Source organism: Hirundo rustica, chromosome 4 (assembly GCF_015227805.2).
Source record: "Hirundo rustica isolate bHirRus1 chromosome 4, bHirRus1.pri.v3, whole genome shotgun sequence".
In the NCBI taxonomy this organism is placed as follows: domain Eukaryota; kingdom Metazoa; phylum Chordata; class Aves; order Passeriformes; family Hirundinidae; genus Hirundo; species Hirundo rustica.
The window spans coordinates 28,562,185-28,580,366 of NC_053453.1; the positions used below are offsets into that span (position 1 = coordinate 28,562,185).

At 36.3% G+C, this 18,182-nt stretch overlaps 1 protein-coding gene across 1 annotated transcript in view; it reads left to right on the forward strand.

Moving 5' to 3' along the window:
• Positions 1–16,781, forward strand: part of PNPLA8 (patatin like phospholipase domain containing 8) — a 36,797-nt gene extending 20,016 nt beyond the window's left edge. Inside the window, exons 9-10 of the mRNA XM_040063236.2 lie at positions 13,902–14,097; positions 15,935–16,781. Coding sequence (XP_039919170.1) covers positions 13,902–14,097; positions 15,935–16,209 — 471 coding nt within the window. The 3' untranslated portion in view covers positions 16,210–16,781. The remainder of the gene's footprint in view (positions 1–13,901; positions 14,098–15,934) is intronic.
• Positions 16,782–18,182: the final 1,401 nt, after the last annotated feature.

Here is an 18,182-nt window from a genome sequence, read left to right on the forward strand (position 1 = left end):
ATTTTTGAAGCTCTGAGGGCTCTTAACCTCTCCTCAGTCTTGCTGCAGCCAGTGACTTTTTTCCCCCTCTACTTCCCACAGTGGGGTGTTACTTCTTATATCTATTCTTTTTCTTTTTTTTTTCTTTTTTTTTAATCCTGTAGTATGAGAAACATTTGAAGTGCTCAATAATGTCACTTCAGTAGACAGTAAAGTATGCTGAGGAAATTATCAATAAATTAATTAAAAGAGCAATTTAAAATGTAAGAAAAACATTATGCACCCTTCATTTAATAGCTTTTACAGTAAAAACTAAATTTGTCCCACAGGATTAATTCAAAGGGCAGCAGGGATTGTGTATGTGATGGTGGCAAATTGAACAAAGCCTCAGATTTTTCTCAAATAAAATATACCAAATTTAATACAAAGGACTTGATCACCTCTTTCTTGACAGCTTCCCATGATTCCCCATTGTTGTATTACAGTTATATTTCTTATAGTGCTGATGTTAATGTATAAGATAGTTCAAATAATTGTGTTTTCTCTGAGTAAGATTGATAGTGAAGCAGTTAAATTGGCACCTAGTCTGTTAGTGGAGTTGTAATAATGCAAGTGTAGCAGGATTTATGATGAGAATACAATCTAAAAATAAAAAATGTATATGGTACAATAGTATGATATAACTAAAATTTCAAGTTATACGTTTATTTGAAAAAGATAATTTGTGCTTTTTGCATATTTTTCAAACTTGCCCTTTGCTTTTATTAGGTAATAAATATGTAAAGGCAATTCATCTTTGTAGCTTGTTACAGGAGAGGCCTTCAGAAGTGATTCACTTAGTGCATCCTACCCTAATTGGTTTTACATGGTAGCTTTTAAAATTAGATTCAAGGGAGCTTCCCAGGCCCTAAGAAGACATAGAATATAGGTCACATTGAAGTTCTTTTCATTCTTAGGATATGCCACGGTGATCAGTATGCGCCAGAGCTTATGCAGACTGCGGTTTAATAGGTGTATCTTGTTCTCACAATGATAGAAACAGCTCTTTCTTTGTTTCTCTGTCTACTTGTTGCCATACACATTTGCCTACAGTCCTCAAGGCACTGTTGCTTACTGTTTAAGGAAAAGGGAATTTACTGGAACATGTAAGCTACATGGATATCTGCATTTCTTTCTCTCATGGGTTCCATAGGTTTGGATAGCAGCTTGGAAGGTGGACACGCCCTGTGCAGCCTTTGTGAAATTGCTGTGGTTACTATACCAGTGGTATTCTGCAGAGCAGACTGCTTGAAAGATTCCCTGCAGGGGCTTCCTAAGTGACCTGTTATTGCCAGATTTGTTTAGTATGATGAAATTTGAGAGTGTCTGTTATTTAGGCATTTAACTGGAAGCCTTCTATTTTTTATCTCAACTGTTTCAGGGTGATGTTTTCCTAATGTAATCTTCAGAGTATTTATTTAAAAGAGGAAACAAACCCTTGCTTTCAAATAAGCTGAATTCATTTAACTATTTTTTTGCTTAGACTTTTGAGTCCATGTATCTTCAGTGACACTGCTGACCAGCTAATATTTACTGTAAAATAAGTCTTGTAAAATCAGAGGCGGCTGCTTTGAGTGGAAAATTATGAACTGGGTCCATTCAGTAATCTCTCTACAGACAGTCTAGGTTCTGCACTCATGTTCTGATGTAGGAGCCACCGTTTCTTAGATCAAAAAGAAAAATTTTCGGTTCTTAATAGCTTATAGTTTTTATTTTCCTAGATTGTGTATTTATCCAGCACTGACTTAAATGGGGCTGTATTTCCAAAGAAAATAGCTTTGTGATATTCATTGCAAATAAAAGCCTAAGTATGCAGTGAGACTATTGATATACTTTTACATCTTCCCTCAAGGAAAGCTTGATTTTGATATATAGTGGTCCGGTGCTAATGTGGAAAATCATTTCATGTTTTGTCAACTACCATCCAGTCTCTAATCTGCCTTCTCTGTTTTAGTTTAGGAAACTGCCCTCTTGCCATGGATGCAGGGGATAGGAATAATTTTCACCATGCATGCAAATGTGCATAAAGTTCAGTATCCAGTGCATTCCCATTGAATAGGGCGCATTGTCTAAGCCCTATTTCCTGTACTGAGCTTCTCTTCTGAGGATTAATCCATGGTGTTAATTTTGCAAATCTGAAATAATTTGGTAATGTCTTCAAAGTTTATTTGCATTTCAATGTTTCTTTTACTTGGGGTACATTTACACTGTTATTTTTAGTAGCAGATATATATAGATTTTTGGTTACAGAATTTAATTATTTCAGCTGCCATTTCCAAAGGAAAAAAAAAAATCAGGGAGTACAGAAAAAACCAGTTTCCCTCTGGTCAAATTTAGTCCTGTCACTGTCAGCACAACAGCATCACAGGCTGTAACAAGTGAACACGTAAAGCTGTGTTTGCTGTTGCTACTCTTGTAGAAGGTTATTTCAATAAGGTATTTCATTTTTCTCATGGCCAGAAAATTTCACATTTTCACTAATAAGTCTGTTCCTAGCTAATGGATACAAATTCTTTTTGTGCCAGCACTGTTCTCTAGTTTAATTAACTTTTCTTACTGTAGTATTTACCCTTCAGATGCTTATATAAAAACACTCATATATTTTTTTTAAATTTTCTTAGTCTAAATATGCCAACTGTCTCATTTTTGCAAAACGGACTCTGTTCTCTTGGTCACCCTAACGGACTTCCACTGCACCTGCTGCATTTTGAGTAATTTTCTTGAAACTGGACTATTCAGTATGGTTTTGGCATGACCCAAGACACTTTGTGCAATGTTGAACAATATACCAGAATCAAAATTAGCACTTTTAAATCAGAAACAAAATTCAGAGGAGTTAACTTGGTCAGGCTGGAACGTGGTATTCCACATGTTATCTTAAGAGTATAATAATGTGTTTCCTTTTTCAGAGGATGATACAGCTTAGAATTACACTTGCCTTTCCAACTGCAACTTATATGTTGGTGGGTTAAAAAATTGTGTGATAGGTCTCTACTCAGAGCTTCTTCATGATGGTTCTGATAACAACTATATTTTGTCATCTAGCCATGTACTTCTTAATTTAGGGGACTTGTGAAAGTGCAGAACTTTTCTTTCAGCTCTTTCTCTTTGTCTGCCTGTCTCCACTGTGGATACAGGTACTAGGTAGTTCATGTCCAAATCCTGAACTCTTCACAGCAATTATGTTCAATCATGAATTCACTTTATCTCATACATTTTGTCCATTTTAAGATCAAATCCTTTAGCTGCAAACATACTTTGCTTCAGTTGCAGTGGAATGAAATTAAATGTTTGAGTCAAAATGTAAAGAGTAAAACTGTCTTAAGAAATTTAGGTAGCTTGCATAGTTCTGAAAATAAAGGGGTTTAATTGGCAATCCAATTTTAGTTTGAAATTTCAGTATGAAAAAAAAGAAATTAGTGGAGTCTGTAATACATTTAGTTTGGAAAGTTGACTGTAGAGTTAGCTTATAGCATTGATCCACATGTTTTAAGTAGCATTTATAAATTATATATCCAATAATGAGCCACCTACATTCCCCATGGGTCACTATTAGTCTTTCTGTATTTTTCTCAATGTATCTTGAAGTTCCTGACATTTTACTATTATTTAATAAACTAGCAGCTAAAAATGCAGACCGCTTAATTAGGAAAACTAATATCAATAAGTAATAGCAATAACGTTTATCAAGTTACTGATATAAAAAAGTATTGAGTCTAACTAATATTTCCATTGTTATCTTGGTAAATAAAATTTAAAGGATTTTGAAATTTTGAATATTTAGCATGGTCACATTTCACGAAGATTAGGATATCTCCGTGTCTGGGATTCCTTGCTCACTTGCAGAGGTTTTATATTAATGTAATTGCTTTCTACAGCTCCTAGAGCTTTCCCCTTAGTCCAATATATTCTGCCATAGCAAATAGAGTATTCACATGCTTCTTAAGTTGAATGTTGTCAACATGGACAAAACTTCTTGACCTGAGTATCTTGATGTCATCTGAATACAGAAGGATTTTGTTCAGACCCATGAGCTGGGTGGTTTTATTGGTTGGTTGGTTTGGTTTTGGGGTTTTTGACTGTACTGTTGAATCTTGCCTGTGCTTCACAGGTATAGTAAGAGAACCTGAGTTTGGGTCTGTGTCTGGGATCAGTGTAGGTTCAGCCATGGGCCCATTTTTTTCTTAGGTTACACACTGTGATCTTTGCATTTAATATTACAGGCAATTCATCATTTGGGAAACATGGTTAAAATACATACTGTTTTTGTGATGTGTGCTGTTGTTAGCGGCAGAATTAATGTAATTAGATCTGTCATGCACAACTCACGCTTTTAATGAAATATCTGACAACATATTTTATTTTATTGCCAAACAGTTCTTTATTACATGATGTCTACTGATATTTAGCAACCTTCCTCAGTAGTAAGCATACATTTTCTGTATCTGACATAAACCCATAAATTCAGTGCTGTCTTCAGAGCAGCTGGTCATTTTCTGTGAATTAATGACTCACTAGCATGAGTTAATAATTCAAGATAATCACCTAGGAGTCTACCTCAGCCAGGTATTCTTTCGAATGAATGTAAAATACATTATTAAATGTTTTGCATATAGGAGCATTGGTATTGACAGTCCTCTGAAGCATTGTTCGTGACATTTGGGTGTATGCCAATTGTATTATGGTGTTGCTAGTTATTAGGGGAGAAAAATGATAGATACTGTATGAGAAAGCAGCTGAACTGAAAAGGAAGCTTCTCAGTAAACTTTCAAACATTATTAGGTTTATTTTTTTTTACTTTGTCCTGTGATCTCAGTATAAAGTCTCTATAACCGATGTGGCAGAAGTGCAAATAAAGCTAATGCACCTTCAGTTTTTCTTTAATTGTATAAGAATGCAGTTATGGAAATTCAGTATTGGTGTCATTCAAGAATATAAATACAAATGCATTTAATTTTCATTTTCTGTATAGATGTTTTCTCTAGAATCTTTCCCAATGGCAGTTCAAGGAAAATCCCTTTTTCACTGCACTCTTTAGAACTTTGACAAGTAACTTAAGTGTTCTTGGTCACTATATATTTTAGACAGAGATTTGTTAGAAATATTGGCACCACCATCCATTGCTTGTCAGCAGGATAAAAAGAAAGCTGTTATGCTTCTGTCCTGTTTCATATTTATAAAACTTTATATTTGTTGCCAAATAGTTTGTTAAGGAAAATAAAGATTTCCTGTCTTACTGGGACCTCCTCTTCTTCAGTTTCATCTTTGGTAGTACTGTAACCAGTCTGACTAATTACTCCCAAGAAGAGTCGTAATTCATGTATATTTAAAGCACATTTGTATATATGTAACAGAGCGGGATCATCATGTAATCTTTGTATTGAAAAGGGTATGTTCGTGCTGAATGCTATAAGGGGGGTAGTTTATTGTACAGTTAAACCTGAATGCATAGATTTCTTTTTCATAAAGCATATGTCAAAACCAGTAACTTTTTAGCCCAGTGATGCTTGACTGAGCAAGCCTTAAAGCTTAGGGTACATATGCTGACATTTTCATAACAACACTGGGTGCCCAGAGCAGTGAGAGGACTATGCTGAGATATGAATCTTGAAGTTAGCTCTATTGATAGACGGTACTGCCTTAGGCAGTGAAAGAATTCTCCCCTTTTTTCATTCCTGTCTTCTACTCTGAGGATGTTTGCTGCTATGTACATAAATGTATTGAGATGATTTTATAGAATGTATTGGCAAGGCATACCCATTTACTTATGGAAAATAGAGTAAATATTTTTAAAGTAGTTATTTTAATTTTTCTAAGAAATAACCCCTTATTACTATGCAGCAAGTCCTCAAACTCATCATTTGCAGCAACTAGACTTATCCTTAAGCTGCATATTCATTAAATTTATGTTGACTTTAAGCATAGAATTAAAAAAAATACTTTTCAAAAGTCCATTCAGAATCTTAGCCTGTTTTGTCCTGTGATAGTTTTGTACTAATTCTGTCTTTGCTTTTTTTGCAAAGACAATGAAAGTAAACAACAGAGCAAGTCTGTAAGAGTGAAACAAAATGCAGAGCATGTCTGCATAGGCAGTGAGGTGAAGTGGTTACTATGGAGCCAACAAACTCAGCTTCCAAATATCAGACTAGACTTTCATACTTTATATATCCTTCATTCAGTGCTAGATTATTTTCTTCATGAAGTTTAGCGTCATTTAAATGAAACTGTGTAGCACACAAGGTGTTATACAGAACAATTACAAGGCTCAACTTGGGTCTGACAGAATTAGGAAATGCAATGAGAGCCTGTGAATGTAGAGGATATTCTTGTGAGAGACAGCTGCTCTCCTATGGTAAAATATGGTATGATTTTTGAATTGTAGTATTTTAATTTTAAATAATTATTTTCAAAGTATTGACTTAAGTATGTAACTGGTGACTTCATACCCATCCACCATTATTTAAATAGGACAAGATTTTCAGAAAGTCCTGTGCTACCAGGTTCCCAAGTGCTCTGGAACACTTCCTTTGAGACCTCCCAGTCTATTTTCCTTCTGACTGTAGAATTTGCACTCATCTGTTTCACAGTGTTTAACCAGGCCTTTCTTTACCTCTAGAACTGTGCAAGCAGGGTATCTCCATCAGAGTATTTATTGGAGTATTTATTTGTTTAAAAAAGGTGCATTTTTCCTGCTTTAAATAATTTAAGATCTATAAATCAAGTCACAGAGGAGCCTTGCCATGACCATTTTGCAACTATCAAAACACTGATAGAAAATACTAGCTTCCACTTTAGACTCCTTGTTTACCAACCAGCAGGCCCTAAAAATATGGTTACTGTTGCATTAAGGAATTTTTGTGAAAAAAATCTGTATGCAGAAAATTAATTGGTTTCATCTGGGAATAAGATGTTAAATGAAACAGAACAACTGAATGTTTACCACCTGGAAAGCCTTTGACAAAAGACTGAAAACAGTGTCCCAGTCCCTGACTTCACTGCTTTGCTATCACTGGCAAATTTGGGGTTGCATTATTATTAAGTTCCATCTTAATATTAACTTACCTGATTGCTTCAACTATTTTTAATTTAGAAATACCTACTTTTTAGTTAGAAATTTTTAGAAAGCCTTTTTCCCTACTGCTTGCCTGCATGATGACATTGGGAGAGTTATGCCCCCTTTTCTAGTATCTCCTTGCATTAGCATTCTTACTCCGGCACTTTGTGTTTGGTGTACTGCCAGCAAATCAGGTTGACTCAAGTGCAGAATGGTTTTGCAAAGTTCAGCAGATGGAACAGTGTCTGGCACTTGCCGCTGCACTGAGTGTAGCAGCAGAGAAGGGAAGGGGTGACTCATATGTGTTTGGGAAGTGAAAAAGAGAGTTTGCGACTGGATTGAGATCCAGCTAAATGAGAAGAGAGAGTGAAATGTAGGGAAGGTCAGATAATCCAAGAATGGGAATACAGAAAGAAAAAGGGATCTGCACTGTCTCGGTGCAGGGCAATTTGAGTCAAAATTTGGGCCAGTTCCACCTGTTGTAGATACAGGTCAATGGTTTAGTCATTTGAAGAGTTCCTGTAAGTTGCCCTTTCTGTTAAAGGTTGCAAGATGTGAACCATAGGCTCATTTATATTGAAAACAACCTTAAAAATCCAGCCATTAACATAATACTGCCCAATCCACCACTAAACCATGTCCCTAAGCACCACATCTGAACGTCTTCTGAATACTTCCAGGGATGGTGACTCTACCAGTTATCTCTTCAGTGCGTTCTAATGTTTTTTTTTGTGAAATCATTTTTCTTAAATGTCCAACTGAAACCTTTCCTGGCACTACAAATTTTGCATTTTCCACAAGACTGAGACTGGCCTGACAAAATTTAGTTTCTAATAAGAATGGATTTTGCAATGTAATTTTGCTTTACAGCTAAAATTACATGCATCTGTGATTCATGCATATTTCCTTAAATAGAGTAGAACCTTAGGAAAATTGGAGGAGGAAGGGATCTAGGTGGTTATCTGGTCCAGCCTCCCCTTCAAAACAGGCTAAACCTCAAAGTTGGGTTGCTCAAGACTTTGCCCAGATTAGTTTTGAAAATACCCAAGGGTGGAGATTCCACAGCTTCTCTGGCTCTTATTCTGTACTTTTTGAAAGAGTCTGGGTGTTTCTACTTTAGATAGTGAAACACTGTGATTAGCTTTCTCTTTTTAATGGGGTAAGCAAACATAGTTCCCTGCATCTCTGCTCATATGTTACGTGCTTCAGGCCCCAAACCATCTTAGTGGTTCTTTACTGTACGTGTTCAAGTTCTTCAGCGCTTTGTAACTGGGTATCCAAAGCTGTACAAACTATCTATCCTCTATCTGGCCTTGTGCCTACTGAATACAAGGGGAAAATTACTTCACTTGATCTATTGGTTTTGCTTTTAGACGCAGTGTATGTCGATAATGTAGTAATTTATTGAATATTCTGCTCAGGTAGCCTCTCTTTTTTGGTGTGCACACAGTCAGTACCATCCCATAGGGTCATAGCTAACAATATAGAGGAAAGGAGTGATACAGTGAAGACATTCCATCTGTCATAAGGGAACTGATAATAGGAACCAAAAAGGTTTAGGGCTGCACAAAAAGTTAGCAATGCTTTGTAGAATTTGAATTGTAGCTTGAAGCTTATAGTATACGTTAAAACTTGATGCTCATAGTATAAGTTAAAATATCATTTTATATCAACAAGATTTTTGCACCATCGTATGTGGTATAAATATTCTTATTTTGTTTTGAGACAAACAGGGATTGATGTTGCATCTCTGTAGCCATAGATCAGATAAATTAGCTTTGTTTACTTCCAGTTGTTTAATTGCACAGAAGTAAACTCATGGAAACTGGCATGGATGAGGAAGCTGTTGTTACTTACCAAGACATTCCATACTACTGGCAATCATTCAGTGTTTATGTTTATTGCATTTTGGTTAATGTATTTTTATAAATATATTTTAAAAGCTGAATGCTTACAATAAAATATTTTAATTAGTAAGTGATAAATAATTTAGATGAGTTTATATAGTATTTTATAGCTATAGAATAAGTTCAACAGAATCAGAAAAAATTTAAGACAGCAGATTTAGCAATTCTCCAAAACAAGGTGTGATCTTAGTCTCTTATGTACAACGCTGCGGAGTTGATCACTTGGGAATTCTTCTCCTGCGTCTCAAGGGCAAGCATGGAGAAGGAAATGTCATTATTTCTTAAAATCAATTTTAAAGCATTTAGATCTGGCTTTCATATTTCTGTATTGCTAGTTCAGTAGACTTATTGGGTTGGGTTTTTTCCAGCTTTATGAAGTTAGAGGAATTATTCAGAATCAGAAGGGTTAGTTTCTGTTCCTTAATTTTCAGAATGGAAAATTCTTTGTTGTTTATGTTTTGTTAAAATGCACATAAATGTGAAATCGTAACTAATTTTAAAAATGGTGCAAATGCTTTTTCACAAGAATTTCAGCTTTTGACATAATTAGCTGTATGGTTGCTGGAGCTGCAGATTTAAACAAATTACTGCAGTATTTCCTTCACTGAGTCCTTAATAGTACAGTTTAACTAATAGCATTATTTACTCCTTTATTAGTTGATCATTGTAAGCAAAAGCAGTATGATGAATATCGCTTTTTTAACAGAGTAATCTTATTTGAAGTATTGATTAGGATGTGGTTATTGTCACCCATAATCTCTTTGGAGGAGAAGAAAAAAGTCAGTTGCCTTTCTTAGTTCTGCTTCTAACTTTCAAAAACTGACGTGTATTATCTGTATAAATGCTAAAAGCTGTGTCAAAATTGAAAATCATTAGGAATTTACTGTCATTGCAATAAATCTAAATTGGAGAATGTTTAAATATGGAAGTCATTGCACAAAGCTGTTAGTTATCACAAAAACATTTGGTATGTGTAGGTATTTTATGTTCCTTTGCTCTTTTGTTTGTCAGTATTATAAAAATATTGTAGTATTCTAGTATTATATACCCTCAAACTTCTGATAATGCTAATTTTCCCATGGTGTAGCAATCATGTTTAATTTAATTATATTGACAGTATCAGTGGAAATTATATTGTAAGCATGTTTTAAATCTGGGATTTAAAGAAAGAATTAAGCACCACTATGATAATTATTAAGATTTTAGATAAAGATGCATGGGGAATTATATAGAGAACAAAAACATCCTTGTATTTAGTTTTCTAGACTAAATATGAGCAAAGGGTAATGGGCACTGAAGAGACCATTCATGTTAGCAGTGTATTTGGTGTTTTGAGCAAGGCGGATGGTATCCAGAAAGGGATCAAAGAGCTTTTTGTAGGTCGAAATGAAAGCTTAATTAAAAGAAAGCAAACTCAAAAAACTAAGCTCAGTAATCCTGTTTCTACTTATCTAGCACAGCTGTAGTTGCAAGGAGTTTCTGTAAAATGTTTTTCATCTCTAAAACCTTTTTTATTTTAAGCTACTCCTGGATAGAGTTGCTTTTCCTTATTGCTCTAGTAATGTGATGGTCAGATATTGGATATAGGGATAGGGAGTTCAGGGAACTTTAGAATACGAGGAGTGCTTGCATTATACCTATTCTAGTAAATATTCTGTTTCTTTTATATTTTACTTGTTTGCATAGATTCTGAATGGATACAGCTATCTTGATCTCTGCTATTGATAACGTTCTCAAGCTTAAGTTTTGCCTTTATTACTGCTGGTTTTAAGGCATTCCCAATAAAGAGAAAAAGCTCTGTTCAATTCCATTTCCAAATTAATCTACCTCTTGGTTGGAGTGAAGGTCATTTTACTTCCAGGAAGTGCTCAATATACTTCTTGAGATTCAATGGATCAAAATCTCATTGTCTGAATGCCTCTTAAGCTTACTGTCATTCACACTGATTCTTACTAGTCTTGAAGTATTTCATCCCAGCCTCATCAACTACACTTTTAACATGTAGCTAGTAAAAGATGTCTCTCCTCAATTCCAGAGTAGCATTTATTCTTAGTAGTACTGGGCTGAATTCTGATCTTCAGACAGCTTAAAGAAGCCTCATATCCCCAGGGCTGGTCCTCACAGGAATCATCCTGACACGTGATGAAAGGACAGTACAGAAGAGCTCAAGCCACCAAGGGAGATCTTTCAAGTGTATTGATGATAGCAGCTGTTGTAGTTGATGGTGGAACCAACAAGGAAAGGTGCTTTGCTGGACCTAGTGATTATGAAGAATAAAGAACTGGTCAGGGATATGAAAGTTCAAGAAAACCTTGGCTGTAGTGACTGTGAGAGGATGGAGGTCAGAATTCTAAGAGGAGGAAGCAGTGGAAAAAAGCAGGACTAGAGCACTGCATTTCAGGAAAGCAGACCTCTTCAGAGCTCTGCTTGGAAGAATCTCATGGACTATGACCTTGAAGAGAAGAGGGGTCTAGGAAAGCTGCTGATAGTCAGTAATCACTTCCTCCAAATTCAGGAAAGGACCACCCCCATAAGCAGGAAATCAAGCAAAGATGGCAGGCAGGGATGAGCATGGATATTCTAACTGAACTCCAACATAAAAAGGAAGTGTATAAAAGGTGTAGGAGAGACAAGTGACCTAGAAGCATAGATGTCCTGTCCAGTCTTGCAGAGGTGGGTCTAGGAAGACAAAAGCTGGCCTGGAGAGGGATATGAAGGTCAACAACAAAAGATTCTACAAGTACATAAACAGCAGAAAGACTAGGGGAAATGTGGGCCTGCTACTGATTGGGGCAAGAGAGCTTGTGACACATTATTTGGAAAAGTCCAAAATGCTTAATGCTGCCTTTGTCTCAGTCTGGAATTCAGGAATCCCAGCACCCTGCAGCTAGAATGAAAGTTTGGTGCAAGGAGGACTTGTACTTGGTGGGAGGAGAACCAGGTCAGAGAGCAGTTAAATGAACTGGTCATACGTAAATTCATGAGGACTGATGTGTTGCACCCATGAGTGCTGATGGAGCTGTCTGAGGCCATTGTGAGGTGACTTTGATTATTTTGAAATGGTCATGGCTGTTGGGAAAGCAGATACCATTTGTGTCTTCAGGAACAGCAAGAAGAAAGCTCTGGGGAACTTCAGGCTTGTTGACTTCAGCCCAACCCCTTGGGAGATGATAGAGGAAGTCCTCCAGAAAAGGACTTAAAAAGTCATGAAGGACAAAAAGGTGATCATGAGCAGTCAGCATGGATTTACAAAGTAGTTTACTCATGATTGACCAACCTTGGCAGCCTTCTGCAGTTGGTAGACAGGTAGAAGGCATTGGATGCCGTTTACCTCAACTTTGTAAAGCCTTTGAGATTATCTCTCATAATAGCATAGACAAGTTGACTAAGCGTGAGTTAGCTTAATAGACAGTGAGGTAGATACAGACTAGCTGAATGACCAAACCCAAGTTGGGATCAGTGTCACAAAGTCAAGTTGGAAGCAAGACACTCAACTTGTACCTAGGCGTCAGTACTGGGGCAAATTTTATTTAATATCTTCATTAATGACCTGGATGATTGGACAGAGTATACCTGCAGGAATTCCATAGGTGATACTAACTTGGGAGAAATGACTGGTACATGAATGGTTGGGTGGCCATGCAAAGGGTCCTTGACAGACTGAAGAATTCTTATGAAGTTCAAAAAGGCTGAAGGCAGAGGCCTGCATATTGTGGAGGAATAGCCTTATTACAATGAATTGTAAAGCAGCTTGGCAGAGGTGGCACCTTGAGGTGCTGGTGGACAACAAGCTCAACATGAGTGATGCCCACTTGCAGTAAAAAGGGCTAACAGCATCCTGGGCTGCAGAGGTCATGGGGAAGGGTCCTTCCTCTCTGCACTGCTGAGGCCACATCTGGAGTGCTGTCTCCAGTTTCCCAGTACAAGAGAGACAGGAGCCTATTGAAGTTAGTCCAGTTCAGGGCCACAAAGATGGTTAATGGACTCTCCTGTGAGGAGAGACTGAGTCAGCTGAGAGTATTCAGCCAAGAGAAGGGAAGGCTCAGAGAGGGGATTTTACCCATGTGTACCAATGAAGAATGGGTGAGAAAGATGAGGAAGCTGCTGTCTTTCCAGTAGTGTCCACTGGTAGGAGAAGAGACAATGGTGTAAATGAAAATAGGAAATTTCATCTGAACACAGGAAAAATATTTTACTCTGAGAGTGGTCAAACACTGGAACCGGTTGCTCACAGAGGTTTTGGAGTCTCCATTTGTGGAGATACTTAAAACCCAACTGGACATGGCCTTGGGCAGCATGCTGTAGCTGACCCTGCTTGAGCCAGGGGGGTTGGACCAGATGAGCTCAGTAAGTTCTTTCCAACCTAAATGACTTTCCAGCTCTTAAATCAAGGCTGTAGCATCCTGTGTGATGACTGTGCTTACAAAGTAAGCTTTGGCCAAACTTAGTTCTTGTGATTTTTCTTTTCTAATTAGTTTTGGAATCTGCAGGTAATGATTTGGGTTTTGTTACAGAAAATTGCCTTGTAATATCACTAATACGCATTTAGAGGGGCAGATTTTTGATTAAGAAGTTGTCTATATGAATATCTGTCTTACTGAAAAGGTCTTCAAAAAATGAAGTTACAACTTCTCTAGATATTCCAGTGAATGCTACTGCTTCAGCCTCCCACTTCCATATAATGCAGCAGAAGCAATCACAAGCCCCAGCAGCTGCTCTGACGGTGCCTGGGAGGCCAAGCTAGGCAGCTGCTGCATTGCACAAACAGATTCAATTCAATTTCACAAAAGTTGGAAATGAGTGTTTATTTGTTTTAATTGGTTGTATATTAGGGCTGTGCTAGTTTAATTCATAGTTGCAATTTCTTTTATGACCGTATGTTATGTATAGTAACAATATTTGTATTTCCTCTTAATTTACAGGATGGTGGTCTGCTCCTAAATAATCCTTCTGCGCTGGCAGTTCATGAGTGCAAGTGTCTCTGGCCAAATGTTCCATTGCAGTGTCTGATTTCGCTGGGCACTGGTCGGTATGAAAGTGAGGTAAAGACCAATGTCACACACACCAGTCTGAAAGCCAAACTGACGAATGTTATCAACAGTGCAACTGATACAGAAGGTTGGTGTCTTAAGATACACTTGTACTGTGACTGTCTTCAATTTTATTTATGTTTCTTAGAACTGTAGCTCCAATTCAAAGAATCTTCAAACCTTTTGTCTTTCCCCTTCTCCTCTCTACCAGCCCCATGAAACTAATTGAAGCATGTCTCTTTGTAACTTAATGTGTATAGTTTCAGTACCAGTCTTTCATGTTTTCTGGAGGATAAATCTTTTTACTTGAGCTTGGATAAAAGGCATATTCAGGAATTCATAAAAGGCATATTCAGGAATTCATTTAAAAATCATATTTTCTTATATTTTATTTGTTTTTCCATAACACAGAAATGCTTAGTAGTTAATATAGAACAACGGTTTTCAACAGCTTCAGAAAAAATATTTGATTTCTGATCTTTTTTATATGTGCTTTTCCAAGGACTATACTGTATCTGCCAGTGTTGATGACTTCCATTGCTGTCAGGAAGAGCCAAGTATCTGTTTTCTAAAATAAATTTGCATTCCTAGATAGAAGTACACTGGAACTCTGTTACTAGCAGATTACATCTGTTTTATTTTTATTTTTTATTTTTATAAACAGAAAATATTGATACATAGATAATTGCCCACTCCCATTCAAAAGGAAACTGATACTGTAAAAAGCCAGGGAACAAAAAATGCTCCAGACCCCTTGCTGTATAGTCTCTGTCAGCTGACTGTCACTAGTAGGAAAACGCTAGATTTTGGATTGCCTTTTGATTTTTTACGCAGTTGTGGGAATTGTGGGAAGGAGATATATGCTGTCCACTTTCTATCAGAAAGTTTCATTGCAGCCGAAAAATGAGGTAAGAAATTTGGAGGGAAGAGGAAGAAAGGAAAGTTCATTGTGAAGACCAAAGGAAAAGAAATGGAAAGAGAGGAGAGTGGATTTGAGCAAATGGGAACTTATATTATGAAGAAAAAAAGGGAGAGTATTAAATAGGGCAAGAAAGACTGGATGTGGTGAGACAAGAACAGACATAGCTGAGTAATTTGCAGGAGGAGAGGCCAAGCCAAGAGGACTTCATATTTACAAGAATCTTTTGCTTTGATCTTATCCGTGGTATTTTTTCACTTCAAAATTTTATATGACAATAGGTGTTTAAAAGAATGGAGGAACATGGTAATACAAAGAAGATGGAATGAATGCAGAAGGAAGTGATAGAAATGGAATTTTAAATGAGCCAACAAAAAGGTCTAAAGAGATAGAGAAACAGGTCATTAAAAAAGAACATAAAAATGCATTACATAGTTTTTTTATTTTACTAGTTAACTGAACTTGAATATTTTAAATAAAATGCATGTTAAATTCAAGCGTCAAATCTGTAGTAATATATTTTAAAAATTAATGGTTGTAAACAAAATAAGGCTTTAATCCTACATATTTTTACTTTGAGATTGCAGAAGAACATATCTGTTGTTTTCATAATACCTACTTCTGTTAGTACCAAGTGTAACAAATCACGTGTATCCTGAAATGGGAATATGCAAGTTACATTCCTGCTCTCCAGGATATGCTCTTACTTGTTAAGGAATGGAACGTAATTAAAAATCTAGATAGCTGCAAAGTCGACTTAATTGTCATACCAGTGAAGTCTTGAAATAAAAGATGAAGCTTTTCCAGAGTAAACAGAGCTACAGGGTCATTTACAAGCCTTCTAATGAGAAAGGGGTTTCAATGAGGCAGTGGCAGAAGAATATTTACTCAGCAAAGCAGCACATATTTACTCTTACTGTGTCATTCCAGAGCAGTTGTTGGTCAGAGTGCTTGCAAGACTCTCTCATGTGAATTTAACTGTTTTCTTCACTTGTTTTCAATATAGAAGTTCACACCATGCTGGATGCACTGCTACCTCCAGATACTTACTTCAGATTTAACCCTCTTATGAATGAAGACATACCTCTTGATGAAAGTCGTAAAGAGAAACTCAGTCAGCTGCAGACAGATGGAATTCGTTATTTAGAACGAAATGAAGAAAAGCTGAGAAAAGCTGCAAAAATATTAACACAAGAAAAATCAGCTTTACAGAGGCTTCAGGACTGGATAAAATTAAAGGCTGACATGTATGAAGGCTTGCCATTTCTTTCCAAATTGTGAATAAGTAATGCATGAAAGATAAGTGTAAATCTTGTTCCAGAAAATCCATTTGCTACTGTAAAGGAAGAATAGTGATTCAGGGTAAGGAACATCTTCGGAAAGCTATCAGAATTCTGGAGAAAGCCATTCAGAGTGGCTGTTTCGTGCACACTTGTTACAAGTTTTTATGGTGTTAATTAATTCTGAAACTTAATGAATCTTACTGTTGCTCTACTTTAATTTCTGAAAGTCAGTAAAACTGAAAATTATGGAAACATTTTTGGATGTACGTACTATAATTACGGTGGCAGAAAACCTTTATTTATCAACTATTGGGCTTATTCAAAGCTAATAAAAAAATTAAATCCTCATTCACTTTAGTGTAGGCATTATACCTGTTAGGCTGTTATGTAGGCAGTGAATTTAATAGAAATGTAATGTTCTTGCAAAAGCTCTTTCTGTATTAATTGCACTTTTACGTCTGAAAGATAACATTTAATTTTCTTTTTTTAGTGGATTTTGTACATAACAGTATTGAGTAAAATGTTTGGATGAATATAAATGGCCTATTAAATTATCAACATTTACTGGTATTTTTAGAACTTTCTGCTTATTGGTTTTGTGGGAATAACTTCAGATTGATTAATTTGTTGTTTAAAAGTAATCCCAAGCACCAAAACTTCACTTGAGCAGCTATTCCAGTTACAGGATAAAGAAAATAAAATACTGAAATAGTTAATATGAATGAGACAGTTTCTTAGAGAAAGTTCAGTTTTGGGTGCCAGACTTGAGGTGTAGTTCTGGTAAAAGAGAAAATTAGAAGTTGAGACATCAAATTATATAAATTTCCTTTTGTCTTCCAACTTTGATATATGCATTCTCCTGAAATTATGTCAGGGCTGTGAAGTTAGTATTAAGAACTCTACTCCAGTCCTACTGCCCATTCCGGGGTACTTCCCTGCATTTGCCATGAGGAATATCATGAGCTGTGACAACCCAGTGTGTCAAACAGCATTTTCAGGAAGGTATGTGGCAAGGTATGTCTTCAAAAGAGTGCAGTGAAATTTCAGGTAGAAACAGCTGCTGTCATCTGTTGACATGTACCTCTTTATAAGATTGTTTGCCAGGTGCCTGGGTGAGTGTTTGTCTTGTATTAGAGAGCTACAGTGCATGAGAATATTTACTAGATAAAATATAAGTTCTGTGCAGTAGCTGCAACATCCAATTTCACCAAAATCAGTGCATTTGTCACCTTGCTGTTTGGAACTAATCACCTGCCATTGCATTATCTACTAAAAATAACATTTATTATGATAGTCACCTTCTGTACTTGTTTTAAAACATTGAAAATATAAGGCTGCAGTTCAAAAAGGAACTATGAGGCAGACAGCTGAGATACTTGGAGGTGCTACATAGTATTCTTGACAGTGCAAGAATACATTTGATTTTTTTTAAATTTCATATCTTTTTAATTTTGACCTGTGTTATTTTATTCAGATATTCATCCTTTTCATCCTCAGTTCTCTTCCTTGTGTTTGCCACGCAATATGATCATAATCCAGCTTTCATCTGTACAGCCTTCCTCTTGCATTCCAATTACTAAGAACTGGTTAGAAGAATGAGATCAAACCTTTCCCATAGTGTGAGATTATTTAAGCATATAAAAAAGAAATGTCAACATTATTCTGATAGAGGTACTTTGTACAGAGTTAAACTGTGTTGCTTGCATCCTAAGTCAAAACAGACGGTATCAGGTAGTCTCATGTAACAACACACATTGCACACTTCCTTTTCTGGCACAGCAAAGTCACAGCATTATCCATGTGATATCAAAGGCATTATTCTGAATTCCTAAGTTTCCAGTCAGTTTTTTGGGGCAAGTATTATCTAAGGAAGCATGTACCATAATGAACAAAGTGAAAGTGATAACATTTCCATTTAATTTTTTAATATAAATAAAACCTCGTGTTCTGAGGATTTTATTTCAAATAGGG